The 17,665-nt window shown below is 31.8% G+C and overlaps 1 protein-coding gene across 2 annotated transcripts in view; it reads right to left on the bottom strand.

Annotated features, from left to right (window-relative positions):
* Positions 1–6,885: 6,885 nt before the first annotated feature.
* AkhR (Adipokinetic hormone receptor) overlaps positions 6,886–17,665 on the bottom strand; it is a 365,860-nt gene continuing 355,080 nt past the window's right edge. For both annotated transcript variants that reach the window (XM_072533002.1, XM_072533003.1), the window contains exon 7: positions 6,886–10,957. In XM_072533002.1, coding sequence (XP_072389103.1) covers positions 10,723–10,957 — 235 coding nt within the window. In that variant the 3' untranslated portion in view covers positions 6,886–10,722. The remainder of the gene's footprint in view (positions 10,958–17,665) is intronic.

The raw sequence follows: 17,665 nt of genomic DNA, 5'->3' as shown, positions 1-17,665 counted from the left end.
GTGCATACTAATGGTTTCTTGTTCTCAACGTAGTTGCAGTGGCAGAAGCAATGTTAATAAAAAATCTTCAGGAATAACGTTCTACAGGTTAGTATACAAATACGTAAACAAAGTAATGGCTCGTACTTCAGAGAATAAATTAATAGTATTTGACTGTATTAATTTATCTTTATGTATAATATTTCGTGTTTTTAGTGTTTACCGCAGGATAAATAAATAATAGTTTATTAAAAATGTATTGCACTTTGTAGATTATGATTAAATCTTCTGAATAACTAGTCATATTTTTATAGTAGTTTTAATATTATTGAGTCCGGCCATGATCCCACCGCCATATTGGTATCACCGTTAGCCACGCCTACCTACGCCGTTTTTAATACACACGTTAATATGCTCATGGCTTCTCCATAGATTCTAACTCGATGAATGAAATAAAATCAATGTTTTATTTACCAGAGGTCACTTTATACTATTAATGATGTAGTCTAACCTGGTACAATTGGTGTCTATTTGCGAATTGTGCATATTAACACATTTTATCAGCCTTCGTAATACGATTTGCTAGTAATTTTAGGTTTAATAATCTCTAACTTTTTGTTTAATAGTAGTTATAGTTAGACTATTTAAACCTAATAATAATCGATCTGTATAATTGTTTCTCATTTATTTTTTTACATAAATAATTGCAAATATATCACATTAACATTTTTTTACCTAATTAGATGGCTTTGGTAAATGTATTAACATTCTTCGTCTTCTTCTTGGCATTTTATCGTCCACTTTTCGACATAAGCCTCTGCCAACTCCTTTCATCTATCTCTATCCTAAGCAACATACTTCCAATTTGTTCTGGCTATTCTTTTTATGTCGTCAATCCATGTCATGTGTGGTCTTCCTCTGGATTGTCTACCTTTTTAAGGTCTCAAATGTTGTATTGTGGCGTTCCAACGTTGGTCTTTTTGTCTAGTAATATGACCTGAGAAGCTCCATTTGAGCTTGGCAAATATCGTTAACTTTTGTTTTTGATTTTACTCAGCCATTGCTCTTTTTATCTGACAGTCGTATACCTAAGATTGTTCTTTCCATTGCCATTTTTATTGTGGCCAGTTTATTTATATTTACTTTGGTTAGGGTCCAGGTTTGACATCCATCCATGATAGAAAGGATACACTGGTTGAATACTTTGCTCCTTAATTATTGAGGTATTTTATGATTCTTAAGTACGTATTCAACTAAGATTTTAAAATTATGCCCATGCCAGTTTTGCTATTCTAGCAATTTCCGCACTTTGTGTGTTGATTTCCGACTAAATACAAAAAAAAACTTAGAAATATAGCCGCAAACAAAAGACCAAATGGAAAAGGACAAAATAGGTTATGGGTTTATAATTATAGCAGTCATAGGATGGAATTGAAACCAAAAAATACACATGATAGAAAAAACTACAAACAGTACAGTGCAAGTTAGTTAAAAAATTTCTCTTCTTCTTTCTCTTTATAACCAATTCTGCTTGATCAATGGCGGATTAATACCTCTATGGAAGGTTGTCACTCCATCTTTTGCGCGGTCGTCCGATACTTCTATCCATTGGTGACTTATCTCTTGCTATTTTGACGACACGGGTCTTCTCCATTCTGCTTATCTGGTTATTCCATTCTTTTTTTTTTCTATTTTGTGTCCATTCAATCATTTACTTTACGTTACATTTCCTTCTAAGAAAGATGAGTCCTCACTTCTCTTTCGATCTGTCAGCGTCTTTCCTGTAATTATTCTCAGTACTCTCATCTCTGTCTTTCAGTAGCCTTTGCGTTGTGGCTGTGTCGGGCCTTATTTCTGAGTCATATGTCATTATTGATTTTATAAATTCTTGACTTCATCTCAGTGTTAATGTGTCTGTTCCGCCATATAATGTTATTAAGGCATCCTGCCGGTCTATTTGCTTTTTGTACTTGATCTCTCACTTCTTTGTCCAGGTTTCCATAGCTAAATGGTATAATTCCAAGGTATTTTATTTTCATTACTTGTTCAATACTGATGCCATCAATTTCTCTTTTACATCTGGTTGGTATTTTTCTGACTACTATTGTTTTAGTTTTCTGAGATGAGATTGTCATATTGAATTATTTTGCTCTTATGTTAAATTTGTGGACCAGTCTTTGCAGACTATCTTCATCTTGGGCTATCAGTATTGCATCGCCTACGTAACAGATTATCTTTATTTTTTTGTTTCCCATTCTGTATCAAAAGCGCTTTTGATAATTTCATTCATGATCAAACTGAAGAGCATGGAGATCTTGTCTTATTGCGTTGCCTATTTCTATAGGTTCTGTAAGTTGTTCATCTATTCTGACTTCCATTTTGTTGTTTTGGTAGATGTTTTCGAAAGTTTTTTTAATATTTAGGGGAACTTTTCTATTATACAAAAGATGGATTACATCTTTGAGTCTTACTCTGTCAAACGCTTTCTTTAGGTCAATCAGACACAAAAATGCTGGTCTATTAAACTCTAGTGATTTCTCAGTAATTTGCTTTATAACGAATATAGCATCTGTACACGATCTTTCACTAAGAAAACCCTGTTGTTCATCTGCTAAACTTATCCTCTGATTTATTGGTGTTTGTAAAATTTTAGTGGTAAGTTTTAGCGTAGTATTTATCAAGTATATACCTCTGTAGATTTTTTTTGTTTTTTATCTCCTTCTTTGGATAGTACAATTAGTTCGCTTGCTCTCCATTATTTCAATATTTTATTAATATAATTTTATTAATTAATAAAATTAATAATTTTTATAATTTTATTAATTAATGCTGCTAATTGTTCTGTCATGGCTGCTTCACAATATTTCAGAAATTCGTTTGGTATCTCGTCTGTACTTGCTGCTTTTCTATTCTTCAGGTTTTCAAGTATTTTCCGAACTTCCTGTACATTTATATTAAGTTCTTTATTTGTGGTAATTTTTGGTGTTTCGGCTTCTAGCGTCTTTTGTTCTTCTTCTGCATAGAGCTTTTTTAGGTAGTCAATCTACGTATCTTTTTCTATGTGTTTTGGTTCTATTACCTCCATATTTTGACCTCTTATGAATCACCATATTTCCTTTTGCAAACCGTAAAAATCATGTTCCATTTCTTTTAAAACGCGTTCCTAGTGATTTTTATTATTTTTCTTACAAGAGCATGTATTTCGTTTATAAACAAAACAAATTACAAGACAATTGTATTGTATCTATGGTGTGCTTCTTCTGTTTTGGTTGACATGTATTTCAGGTAAGCTTTTTTCTTTTCTTCAAATTTTTAATTCACTGCTGTACCAAACCATGGAGTTCTTCGTCAGTCAGCAGGAAACCACATTTAAAGAACAATATAATGAGAAACAAGGAGAAAAATATTTTAAAAATAGCAACATGGTATGTAAGAGGTATAAACGGGAAAGAAGTAGAAACATAAAGAAAAAGAAGGCAAACCCCGACTTTAAAAAACGGAAACTTACTCATATACAGTGGAGCAGAAGAAAAAGGCAGAGAGCTCAGGCAGGGGTAGCATGCATGATAAAGAAAAATATTATCAACTAAATAGGAAATTGGATACATTTTAACAAACGTATACTTAAAGTAAATTCAACTTCAAGCTACGGAAGATGTAAACTAATGCAGGCTGGAAACACGCGTTTGTTCAGGGCCGGACTAGTAAATTAAAGATACAATATAAAACAGACAAACTTTGATAGATACAGATTATAGTACACCAATTTTTTAAATATAAAAATGATTTACATGATCGAAAGCTATTAACCACAAAATAAAGTATGTACGCAGAAAGAAGAAAGTTTATAAAATTATCGTAGTTGCGTTATTAACTTTCAGAATCTAATGTACTGCTCTCATCATTAATGTTAATAATGAGAGTCTCAATTTGGTCTTCAATTAAATTGTCCAACCCCCACATTTTTAACTCTACTTCTTCTTTTACATGTCTGACGCAGTTTTTCCATTTTTCCATGGTTACAGCAGATATAACTTCATGGAATAAATTTTTAATGTCAGCAAATTTAAATGTTGTGTTATTGGGAGCAATATAATTCTTGACTTGCGCCCATACAAGCTGTATTGAATTGAGTTGGCAGTGGTACGGTGGCAACCTTAACACTGCTCTATTTGTGCTTCTTACCACTTCATCTGCTACGTAGTTATTACATTTGCGTTTATGTTGTTAAGTGATTTCTAAAAGTTGCACTTTTAACAGCATTTCTTCAAAAGTAATATTTTTTGAGCAAAGCGAATTTGGAATATCTGCCATTTTTAGTAACCCTAATGGGAATTTTCTCCAATTTTCTGGAATGGTAAGGGGCATTTTCCATCACAATTACGGCAATTTTTTCCAGTGTTGGTAAAATCTTTTGGAGCCAACTTTCAAATGACTTTCCATCCATCGCTTCATGGTAGTCTCCACTTTTGCTCGATTCAAAAGCCCACAGTGCATCTGGAGCAAAACCATTCTCACTTTCGATGTGACAGACTATCAATCTTTGATAATTTTCATTCACAATGAAATAAGTCCAAAATACTTATAAAAAACTGATTGATCAAGGTTTTATCTTGAATTTAGGTACTTCGTAATTTTAAAAATATAAATATGTTTTTAAGCCCTGAAAATCGTCATCGTTTGTTCTTTTTTCAGTTTTAAATTGTTTATAACTTGAAAACCATACAACTTAAGGCCTTTTTTGTTTCGAATGATCCACAAAATCTAAAATAATATCTTCTCGGGCCGAATTTTTTTAATTTATACAAAAAAAGTTATTTTTTTATTATTAATTAATAATTACACGACAAAATTATATTGGGCACACCTTATTTTTTATAACTTTTAAGAAACTAAATTACATATCAAATAATTTTTATTCATTGAACAGATCAGTGCTGATCGATCTTAAGCTATTACTAATGCTTTAATATACTTACAGGAATTATTTTAAAGTAGGAAAAACTTTTGTATTAGCAATAAATAAATAAGTTCTTAAAAAAATGCTTAACACTATCAACACACGACCTAACGATTAACAAATCAACAAACCAAAAAATAGTTTTGCACAATAACTACTGTGACTCTTCATTCGACAGACTACGGTGCGAAAAAATGAAGTACGTGCCTGGTAGCCCAACAGACATGACGATGATAGTTTGATAATTTATGCCCAATAGGAAGGCGTTCGTCACGTGCATACTCAAATAGCTAGAAGTTAAATTTACTGTAGAGCTGATATATAATTGGGCACAAAAGAAGCAATTATAATCCTAAATATATGCCATGGACCTGATGAAGAGGCAACAAAAAACGAAAAAAAAAAATGAATTCTGGGACAAATTGCAAGAAATAATAAATGATTGCACATCAAAAATACTAATCACGTGAGATTTGAATGCTGGAGATTAAAAAGAAGTAGAAAAATGGAATAATGTTATAGGATCATATAAAGAGGACAACATTAACAATAATGAAAAACTATTACTGGAATTTTTTTTAGATAATAACATGATTACCATGAATATCCATGAATATTTATTTCCAACAAAAAAAAGATACATAAGAACACAAGAAAAGTCATATTAAGAAACGAACAATTAATTATTTACTATACTATAGTACAAAAAACAAAGAGGTGCTATATAGACAAATAAAACTAAAACAATTAATGACCAAAAACGGAACAGTTTTAAAGAGAATTAAAAAGCGAACCAGATTAAGATGAAGAGAATATTTTGCACAACTGTTGAACGAAAGACAAGCAAAAACAAAGAAAAATAAAAACAACGTAATTAATGGGAAACAAGGAAAAAACAAAAGCTATACAGGAAGAAGAATTAGAGAAAGCAATAGAAAAGATAAAGACTGCGAAAACTCCTGGGAGCGATGTAGTAAGTCCAGAGGTGTAAAAATATATAGGAGAAAAGGCAAAGAAAAGATTATTATACATCCTAAATCTAATATGGAAGAAAAAAATACTGCCGAATAAATGGTCAAATTCAATAATTATACCAGTTCACAAAAAGTGAAATACAAGAGACTCGCAGAAATATAGAGTCATATCCCTACTATTTGTAGCAGCAAAACTGTACGAACTTATAATAGAAAGAAAAATCAGGATAGAAATAGTGCATAAACTAAAGCACGTACATAGTGGACAAAAAAAAGACAGAATACACAAGACCATAGATTCATTCATTCAAAAACAGAAAAGCATGTAGAAAATTCATCAAAAGCTAGAATCACCTCCCTCGACAAAATAACGGTAGAAGAGAGCTAGTAGGTATCATGAAATATAAAAGATTTATGCTCATGCAAAACGCCCAAAGCATTAGCATATATGTTATCAGACACATCTAGTCAAATTTAAAAAATCTTTTTGAATTTTGTGAAATTGTGAAGTGGTTATATTTATTATGATAAATAATTTACAATTTAAACATTTAATTTTTATAGATTGCTATATAGAAAAACTGAACTGTTTATTAAACAAATGATGCAAAATAAAAGCTATAACATCCTATAATATAGAACATAAAAATTTAAAAGTAAAATCCTATAAGAAACTGTAAAAAATAATTTAGATAAGATTTAAACGCCCACTTTGTATTTACAGATGAATGACCATTAACTAACATAAATCGAATAGTAGCAATGATTAACTGATGACCCTATACAATTAAAAAAAAAAAAAAATTAAAAGTACACACTTAACGTTAAAAATTAAAAGTTTTAATATATTTAGCTGTCATATAAATAAAATACAAAGCAAAATTGTAACATAAGTTTTTATAATGAAAAATATCATGCAAATACGTAAATATTTACAAATTACAATATGGAGATTACAAAATTTGCTTTTGCAAATTTGCAAAAACGTACTATTTGCTTATTTACAAGTTAAATAAATAAAAAAAACTATAAATGTCTTAACGCTGCTATGTCACATGGCATATGAAAAAAATGACGAAAAAAAAAGGAATAACTTTTTAGCATTTACAAAGCACAAGATGTTATGAGTTCCACTATACTTTGATTTCATATTTTCTAAAATAAAAACTTGGAAAAACCATTCTTTCATTATGTTTGTAAAGCATCTTAATATCATAAAAATATGTTATGTTTTAACATAACCATCATCTGGGTTTAGGCTGTCTTTCTTGGAAAACTCGGATATGGGTCAATCTCACCGTTTTACTTCCCTTATAGGTAGCTTATTCAGTAACAGAGGAACAACAATACTCCAGTCGTCAGAGACGAAAATACCACTGAAACTCTAAAGATCATAAAGATCATACGAACAAGCTAAATTTTGCAGAGAATATTAATTTTGGGACCCCAAAAAAGATGCAAAAAAGTTTACTACTTTTATCCTCGGGCTTCTCTCTAAAACCTCCCTCGTAGGGGAGTAATATCGCAAAAAAATCGAATCTTTACGCCGTATATAAAAAAATCAGCTCAGATAATTTTAAACAAAAATATTTATTAGCACTTTTTGTGTAGAATAAACCGTTCTCTCATAAATAACGCTTGAAGCGACTGTCATTCAAAATCGACGGTCGCTTCACGCGTTGTTTCTAAGAAAACGGTTTATTCTACACAAAAATACTTTTAAACATTCTTATTTAAAATTATCTCAGCTATATTTTTTATTTTAAACATTTTTCTCTACGGTGTGCAGATTCATGGTAAATCAAGTTTTTTGGGTTTTTACTCCCCTACTGGGGGGTTTTAGGAGGAAGTCCGGGGGTAAAGGTGGTAAACATTTTTGCATGTTCTTTGGGGTCCGAAAATTAATATTCTCTATAAAATTCAGCTTGTTTGTATGATTTTTAGGGGTTAACTCTATGACGACTGGACTACAAAGAAAACATTTGGATCCTTAGCCTTTTTTACTCCTACAGAAGTTGTCTGTAGGGAAAGTGAAAGTTTAAGATGAACAACCACATACCAAAACCAATATAAACCTCAGTGCCGAATGTAAATAAACAGGGATTGTATCCCGATAGATAGGCGCGCTAATAGTAAATGGTTTGCACAATTCATCCAATTTTCTGGTAAACGCTGAGCGCTGTAACAACAAGTTTGGGTCGACTGATAAAGCATGCTGCTATTATTACTATAGATTTGGAATAAACCTCAGATCTAATAATTTTTATTTTGTTTGTTATACCATTTTACTTTTGTATTACACTATTTACACTACATAATATAAAAATAAATATAAGAACCTTATAAGTACACGTAAAATATTTATTTTTTGTTATGTTAAGATTTTGATACAATAAGTACATTTTTTATTAAACATATTTCATTTCTTGCATAAAATTCTTTATTCGGAATAAACTAAAACTATATAATCTAGAATAAAGCTTCAATTATCAAATAACCAGAATTATCATGCACGCAAAAAAATCGCTTCAAATATACATTTATTTCTAATAGCAGAAGATATTTGTAGCTTAATTAGTCATGCATTGATTTCACTTATCAAAACGATTTCATTTAAAACTTGCTTTAACCAACAGTCAGCCAATATTATCAAGCACGCTAACAATTATTGTGCTCAATATTCTGTTGTTTCTGATAGCAGTTAACACTCGTGTCTTTATTGTAAAACACTAAGCAATAGCATATTTCAATAGAACATATTGTCACTGTAGGCAAAAATGTACTTTTTTATGACTTTTCTTGACACAAAGAATCTCAATATCCTTTTACAATTGTTCCTAGATAATTCTAACCTCAAATCTTTATCCAGAAAAATCACCTTCAACACAATCTCTGTTAAACTTTACACACAAGAGAATACAAGAAGACTCTCCCCAAAATACAGGTTCTATGAAATTTATCTTTGATTCCCATTCACTAACTAACAATATTCTCAAAATCGCTTTTGTATACCTTCAGTTTATTTAGGATGTTACTCCCAAATTGACCAGAATTTTTGCTTAACACTTACCAAATGTAAGATGTAGAAGACTGTGCGGTGAGAATTGGGGACTTAGATGGCCCAAAAATGACACTATGGTTATATACAAAGGTTATTAGAACAATGCTAATGTATGACTCGGTGGCGTGATGGACAAACACGCAGCAAGTGGGAGCAATAAGGCTGCTAGGTAATACACAAAGGCTTGCATGCCTGTGTATTACGGGGGCCGTAAAAACAACTCCTACAGCAGCTTTGGAAATTCTCACCTGATGAATCTACACCACCACTTTATATCTTAATACAATATATACAAGACGTATAAACCAGATGCATGGTGCTGACAACAAAAAGCTAATCGAGGAAGAGGATATTGTGATGGGGCAACCAATCGATGCAACAGCTACGAGATATAGCTTTAACAATAAGTTCACAATTAAGATACCAGGCAGAGAAGACTAGAGTGAAGGTGTACCCATACAACTGCTACTACCTGGTACACGGATGGATCAAAAACATCGAAGGGTGTGGGAGCCGGCATAGTAGGGACAAATTAAGGGATACATTTCCTGGTAAATCTATCTAAGGATGTGACAGTTTTCCAGGCAGAAATAACGGCAATCCATCACTGGGTGGAAGAAATAGAAAGGCCGGAAAACAGCAGATGAAATGGCCAAACAAGGCTCATCAATGCCATTTATTGGACCGAAACCCTTTTGCGGCGTTGCAAAGACAGTAACAAGAACGGCTACAAGGAAGTAGGTAGCTCACAAATCTCTGAAATGGTGGAGGAATTCATCACGACAAAGACAGGCGAAACAGTTCATTACAGACCATTCGCCAAAGTCTACGGCAGACCTAATAAGCAAAGACAGGCAAACAGTCAAAGCCATAGTAGATCTTCTAACAGGGCATTGTAAGCTGAATAGGCACTTGAAGCTAGTGAGATTATCAGATGATGATCTCTGCAGATTCTGTCAACCATGTCAAATAGCTACATGGAAGGTACATTTTTAAAGCCATTAGACTTTTTAAAAATTGTCAGTCTAGAGAATGTTATCTAGGTCAAGAGAACCACAATATATCTTTTGTATCACTTCCATTTATTAAGGATGTTACTTCCAAATTGACAAACATTGTTGCTTAATACTTATTAAATGTCAAAATTGCTTATAAAAGCAGTTTAGTTGCGGGAACTCTGTACAAGTTATTGAATGACAAAGTTCCAAACTCAGATAACAGTGATGTATACAAACTTAGTAGTTTAGGCTGTGAAGGTTCTTAGCTCACACCTACCAAAAAGTTTCCAGCCCTTTGACTAATCACAAGAGTGATATTAGGTTACGCTATGATAGATGTTCCCTCGCCACACATGTTAACACAACAGGACACTCTTTCGATTTTCCTAATGTAAAAATGCTATCCACGGGCACGGAGAGTAATTTATTCAAAAAGATTGTTTCTCGAATCCTGCGTGTATGATAAGATTTGTATATTTTTAAATTAAAAAAAGTTTTTACTAATATATCAGCTGATTTGTTCAATTATTCTTTTATAGTGAAATCTATGCGTTTAAAATAAATAATCGAAATTCTGAAGTGACGTCTATAGCTATGTTTCCTCAATAGACCTTAACGTTAGGACATTTAAGTTTTTTTCTATACATTCCTAATAAAATTGAAGCAAAAGCAGGTAATGTACATAGCACAAATTTATTATCTAATAAAATCTTAAACTAGAGTCGTGTGGTACGACTGTGCAAACGGCTTTCAGGAACAACTCTTAATAGATAAGCGTGTGTCAGTCCGTGTACTCATGGAAACTCCATTGACGTGAGTGCTATTTGTAAATGTTCTAGATCTCACCTTTCCTCTTCGACGTCTTCTAATGTTGAAAAGTCCATAGACAACCGGATTCATGCAGGAGTTGGTACATGCAAAAAGAAAGAGGGCTTTTTGGATCCTTTCGTCGAGAGCTTCAGCGGAACTGTGGTCGTACCAATACCTGAAAATAAAAAATCTAAGTTTTATATAGGAATTGAAGTATGGAGAAACATATTTGTTTAACCACAATAGATGTAGAATAGATAGATATACGATAGAAACATATTCTGGTAATAGTATTAACCTTAGCTCTAGGCTTAATATATATATATATATATATATATATATATATATATATATATATATATATATATATATATATATATATATATATATTAGAAATGATTATTTCGACCAAAAAATAATTTATAAATACGTTCAAATTATCGGGTAAAGTGGTCTGTAATAAAAATCTTTCTTTTTCTTAATTACTCAATATTTCGCCATTTATGGTGTTAGACAGCTGTTAAATAAATGGCGAAATATTGAGTAATTAAGAAAAAAGAAAGATTTTTATTACAGACCACTTTACCCGATAATTTGAACGTATTTATATATATATATATATATATATATTATATATACAATATATATAATATATATATAATTTGAACTGGTATAATGAGTGAGTGAAAAGCAGAGTAAAGTGTTGTGCGAGTATGCATGTTAAATTTAATGCTAGTTATTAGAAATAATAGGAAAGATACTAGTGAGTAGACACCTAATTTTAAGATTTCATTAGTAATTTAAGTTAGAAACAAATTGATAATTGGTCTTACTGACCAGATTTTAATGTAAGTACACTTCTGTGTCTTTAGTAAGAATAAAAATATCTCGCAAAACAGGAAAACAAAAAACAAAATAGTATATCGATAGCAGGCAACCGTATATACGTATTTCTGACTATTGGTCGTCTTCAGTACGGCGCAGCCAAGTTAGAAAAGTAGAATGTTACCTTGGGAAAGGATCACTACAGGAGTAATGCGACCAACATGTGGCATTAGAGTTAGAAGACCCTGATGGTTTTCAGGGCAACTAACAATAACCATGGAGGAGGCTACAGCTACCTGAGGAAAGGAATGCCAAACGTTAAAACTTTTAAAACAAATAGAAAAGGTTAATGCGAGTGAATAATTAAAGTAAAATGTAATAGTTTGCGTTACTAACTTAAAACAAAAACAAAATCCACAAGGAAACTAAGTTCCTGTAGTTGGCTGTATACCATATATTAAAAAATTTTTTCAATAAAATCCTTTATAAAAAGGTATATAAAAAACCCATTTGGGCTATGTTAAATTGACAAAACGTTTTCGGAATAAGTATTCCATCATCAGTGTCCTAAAAAGTATTTAACCACTTAATTAAGAAGAACATGAAAAAATTTTAAGTTTTGACTAAGGTTAATGTAAAATGTGGTTAATACTTACAGTTTAATACATGGAAATAGCCACTAAATATGGGGGTAAAAACCCTTTAAAAAATGCTAAATAAAATTTAGTTTACATTATGTCTAGTTTATAATTAAGATGGTAAAGTTACCGTTGGATTGGTAACATGGCGACATATTACTCTACATTAAGTTGCAAATCCTGAGACGGTATGTCTACGAGGACTTTATTTAAGCAACTGATTGAAATGATAATCTTGACAGGACCACTTCGACTTCAGTATCTATAGGAAACCCACACAGACTGACCACGTAATTCCATTTTCATCTAACCATCCCATGTCACATAAATACGCAGCTTTTCATAGTTACATCCATCGCCTAAAAAGCATTCCACTGTCAGATTTAAACTACAAAAAAGAACTAAATATACTCAGACAAATAGCAGTCAACAACGGATATGATCATAACATCATCAACAAACTTATCCACAAAAAACGCCTTAAGACCCTGCGGGAGACTGCGTTCCCCAGATACCTTACCACCAAACCCTATTATGTTTCACTCCCATTCTATCATGCAAGTCTTTCTGGAGATATTCGAAATCTCTTCCAACGTTCGGTTGAAAACACTCATGTTTCTTTCAAAGTACCCAACAATTTGGGACAACATATTTCTAATTCCAAAGATCCTATCAATTATATGAACCGGAGTGGAGTATATAGACTTAAATGTTTAGATTGCGATGCCACCTACATAGGTAGAACATGCAGATCTTTTTCTTCACGCTCTCTAGAGCACATATAAAGAGAAAATACTTCCACTTTCTCTCAACATCTCAAAGAACACAACCACACCCTCAATATCCCAGAAGACGTTTCACTTATCCACAATATCTCCCAAAAAAATTTCCTCAAATTAGATTTATACGAAGATCTTGAAATTCTTAAAGAAAAATAAAAAAGCCCAAATTGTCAATCGTCATGTTGCATTCAATCGAGATTTTCTCCCTCTCCATCGTCAACTATTCTCCTAACCCACATCCCCAATTTACTTCTACAATTAAAATATATATTCATTATTAGTTCACCTAATACTCATCTACCTTAGTTCACTCAAAAAACCTTTCTTCCAATACATCTTACTCTCCATCTATCCCACTCTTTTCTTTTTAACCCAAACCTCATGTCTTAACCACTATAACCAATACTTTCCATGCTTCTATTTCGACACTTCCAAATTCAGATCAGATCATCCGTCATCCCCCCCCCCTTCCAGATTATTAAATTCTTATTTTATTTCTCTACACAACTCCCTCAGGGTTTGGCTTCGGTTCTCTGGGGACCTTAGCCTTCTGTCGTCTATCCGTTTATCACAATTAATTTTCTCAAAAACACCTTGATTTTCATTCTCTTCACTCAAATTTAACAGAGCCACCTACAACAATTTCATTTTACTATTATAGTCAATATAGACCAGTAGTTCATTCAACTTACCAACTTATAACTTAATCTTTTATTTTTCCTATGTACGTAGTGTTGCTTTATAACAGATAGGGCCTTTTCTCAAGTTAGTTGAGTACTTTACGATCAATATATTACAAAACCACTTCCAACCATCAAATTTTGTCCATTTCATATACTTGTCAATACACAAAATATAACTACATCACTCAGTTTGTTAACACCCAATCAGATATTTATATTCATGAACTTACAACTCAAGAAGTTTTACATTTACCAGGTACCAAATGTTGTTTTTTGACATACAGGGCCTAATATAATTGAGTTATAAGTCAATTTTTACATGAACTTTATATTACAATAGTTTCATTTCATTCATTGAATATTATTCTCACATATTAAATATATTAATTCCTATACTTTTTCAAGAACCCAACTTTCCACCTGTGTCTAGTTTCCATTTTCCAGGTACCAAATGTTATTAAAACATAAAGGGCCTTATATTAGAATCTTTTCATCACACCACTTGACACTGTATAGTTGGTTGCCTAACTATAATCACATAATTTTCTCACCACAATTTCATCTCACATACATAATTTAAAACAATAACATTGATGGTTGATACTGTTATAATTTTATTTTTATTTCAACTTTCACAATTTTTAAACAACGTTGGATTCTGTCTTAAATAGACGCATACAGTTACACTGACTGCTCTGTCACAACTTCCGTCATAAACTGTCAAGATTGTCATTTCAATCAGTTGCTTTAATAAAGTCCTCGTAGACATACCGTCTCAGGACTCGCAACTTAATGTAGAGTCATATGTCGCCATGTTACCAATCCAACGGTAACTTTACCATCTTAATTATAAACTAGACATAATGTAAACTAAATTTCATTTAGCAATTTTCAAAGGGTTTTTACCCCCATATTTAGTGGCTATTTCCATGTATTAAACTGTAAGTATTAACCACATTTTACATTAACCTTAGTCAAAACTTAAAATTTTTTCATCTTCCTCTTAATTAAGTGGTTAAATACTTTTTAGGACACTGATGATGGAATACTTATTCCGAAAACGTTTTGTCAATTTAACATAGCCCAAATGGGTTTTTTATATACCTTTTTATAAAGGATTTTATTAAAAATTTTTTTTTAAAAACAAAATAGTATATGGTAAAAAGGTAATGACTTTTTACCTAAACAATCACACCTTTTTTGTAATCCATTTTCTAGTAGGGAACAATATTTTATTTTTAAATTTTAAACAGACGAAAATATGTGGTAAATCACATTCTAATTTGACAAACAAATTAAGTTTAACCTAACAATAGCGTTTAAATTTCTCCTGCGCATTTCTTTTAATTGAAAATAGTAACACTTCTTATGTTGACACACCTTATTCTTCTGTAACTAAATTACGGATTAATTCGATCAACTAGTGGAAAGTTTCGAAGGGATTATCTACCACTTTAGAAATCTAATCTACGTTAAGGAGAGTCCCTTGTTATCTGATTTAAACTTGCTCCAAGTTGTTTCTGACGTAGGAACTACCATTTACATGGCCCTACCGGTTCAATCAAGCTTATTAAAAACAGGAGCCTAACAGTTGTAAGTTGAACGGTATACAAATATAAACAAAAAATACATATAAAAGATATATCTTAGATAGATAAATAAAATAATAAAATATAAATATAACACGTTAAACATTTAAAAGAGATTGAGAACATTTTGAGTCCAATGAGTATCAAAATAGATCATGGCAGATCTGTTTTGAGGTGGATGTGAGAGGTGGCAATCGGATTTTTACAGAAATAGGTGAGAACTTCAGTAATACTAGGTAACTGATTCACTGTCCGTCTCAAATAGGCCATGAATAAAAAAATTAAAATGTTTATAAATTACTAAAAACATCAATTTTTTTTATATTATCCTTGATTACAACGTTAAAACAGTTCATTTTAGAGCAAAGTTGTATGAAAATATAGTAGCGACAATTACATGTTCTATAATATATGGTTGATTAAAAATGTTTTCAATATACCATTGCTGCAAAATAGCAATAAATATAAATAGAGATGAGAGTAAAACAACCCTTTTTCCTATTCAATGTTTTCTAAGCACTTAGATTACACTTAGGACCTTCACAATTCGTCTAGAAAATCTTTATAACACAGTAAAACAGTCCTTTAAATTTCATTAAAATTGATTTAATAGATTTTGCATAATAATTTTGAAATCTGATTTAAAAAGAAGTGCTTCAATAACCAATATTTACGAGTTCCAAAGGGTAACGACTCTATAATAACGTTCGGTGAAGATTTCTCACATATTTTTTGTCATAAAATACTTATTTTCCAAATGATTAACTTATTTTTAAATTCCAAAGTGTAACAATTCGAGTTGTTTCATTTTGTAGTTTCATTTAACTGATTTCTTTTCCTAATCGATATATTTTTTCAGTTCCAAACCGTAATATTTCTATATTTTACACTTCAAAATTGGCAACATTGCTTAGACTTCGTTGACTTTTCGAGCCTGAAATTACAAGGACATGTAGTTATGGATACTATTTAAATTTACATAAAAATGAAATTAGAGTCGGTATGACCTGTTTAAAGATAGCCAGTCAAGATAGTCGGTCAAGATAGTCGGTCAGATAGCCAAGTGGGCCAGGCGGCCGATTGTCATTCGCTTCACTGCCGAATGGATTAGTGGATCTGCTGTTTAGTGTAGTCTGATCGGCCTATGGTGGAACAGTACGGCAAGAGATAAGGGCTTACGTCTCAGTGATACTCCTCCATAGATACCTACCGGAAGGGCCTATTTCAAAATACATAGAATATAAACAACAGAGTTATACATACAGCTTTTTCATTATTTTCCAACGTAACTCGAATAGAGCCATCTAAAATACGAGTTAATAAATGGCGGAAAATAAATTTATTTATTTATACTTTAGTGGTCAGAGACGAAAATGCCATTGCACCTCTAAAAATCAAATGAACAAGCTAAATTTTTCTAAAAATGTTTATTTTGAGACCCCAAAATATATGGAAAAAAGCTCACTATTCCTACCCCTCTTCTTAATAAAATTACCTCCCTCGTAGAGGAAAAAATCAATTTACCAAGAATCTGTGCGCCATAAAAAAATATTTCAATTAAAAAATGTCTATCTATCTACCTATATATGGATTTTTACAGCTGTCGCCGCCTTCCTTCTTTCAGCCAACGTCTCCAGTCCTTTCTGTTCTGCCATTCTCCATCTCTAAAGTCTTGTCTTTCCATTGCCTCGTCCACTTCATCTCTCCATGATCTTCGGGGTCTACCTCTTTTCCTCCTTCCTATTGGGCTCCAATCCGAAATCTTTGCTATCCACCTTGTATGATCTGTTCTTCTCACATGTCCATTCCAAATTAAATTATTCAAAAAATGTAGCTGAGACAATTTCGAACAAAATTGTTTTTTTGCGTTTTTTGTGTAAAATAAACTGTTCTCCCAAAAATATCGCTTGAAGAGATGGGCAAAGCGCGCGGAATCAATTTTCAATAAAATTTGTATCAATTCGACGGTACAAATTCGATATCGACGCAAGATAATAATTTTGATGTAAGATGATGCGTATTATACCATAGTTGATGGTAACATAGAGATTTTGAATCGATAGTACTTGATAAAAAAGATGGGTTATGTTTTGGAAAAAAGTGACCCATGTGCGCTGGCCTGCTCTATAGCTATGTGTAAGCTTCGATAACTTTTGCTAGTTGCTGTGTTATTTAAATCTAAGGTGATTTAGTAAAAATTGATTGTTATTTCACCATGTACCTATGGTCCTAATAAACAAAAGATTGCAAGCCAAACCTATTCTGATTTTTTTTTGATCAAATAAAAGGCAGATATCCAGTACAGTTTTACCATCAAACAATCAAAGAATGTCATAAATATACAATTATACATTACACTACACTAC

This window comes from Diabrotica undecimpunctata, chromosome 5, assembly GCF_040954645.1.
Source record: "Diabrotica undecimpunctata isolate CICGRU chromosome 5, icDiaUnde3, whole genome shotgun sequence".
NCBI lineage: Eukaryota > Metazoa > Arthropoda > Insecta > Coleoptera > Chrysomelidae > Diabrotica > Diabrotica undecimpunctata.
This window is presented reverse-complemented; position numbering and strand designations above follow the sequence as displayed.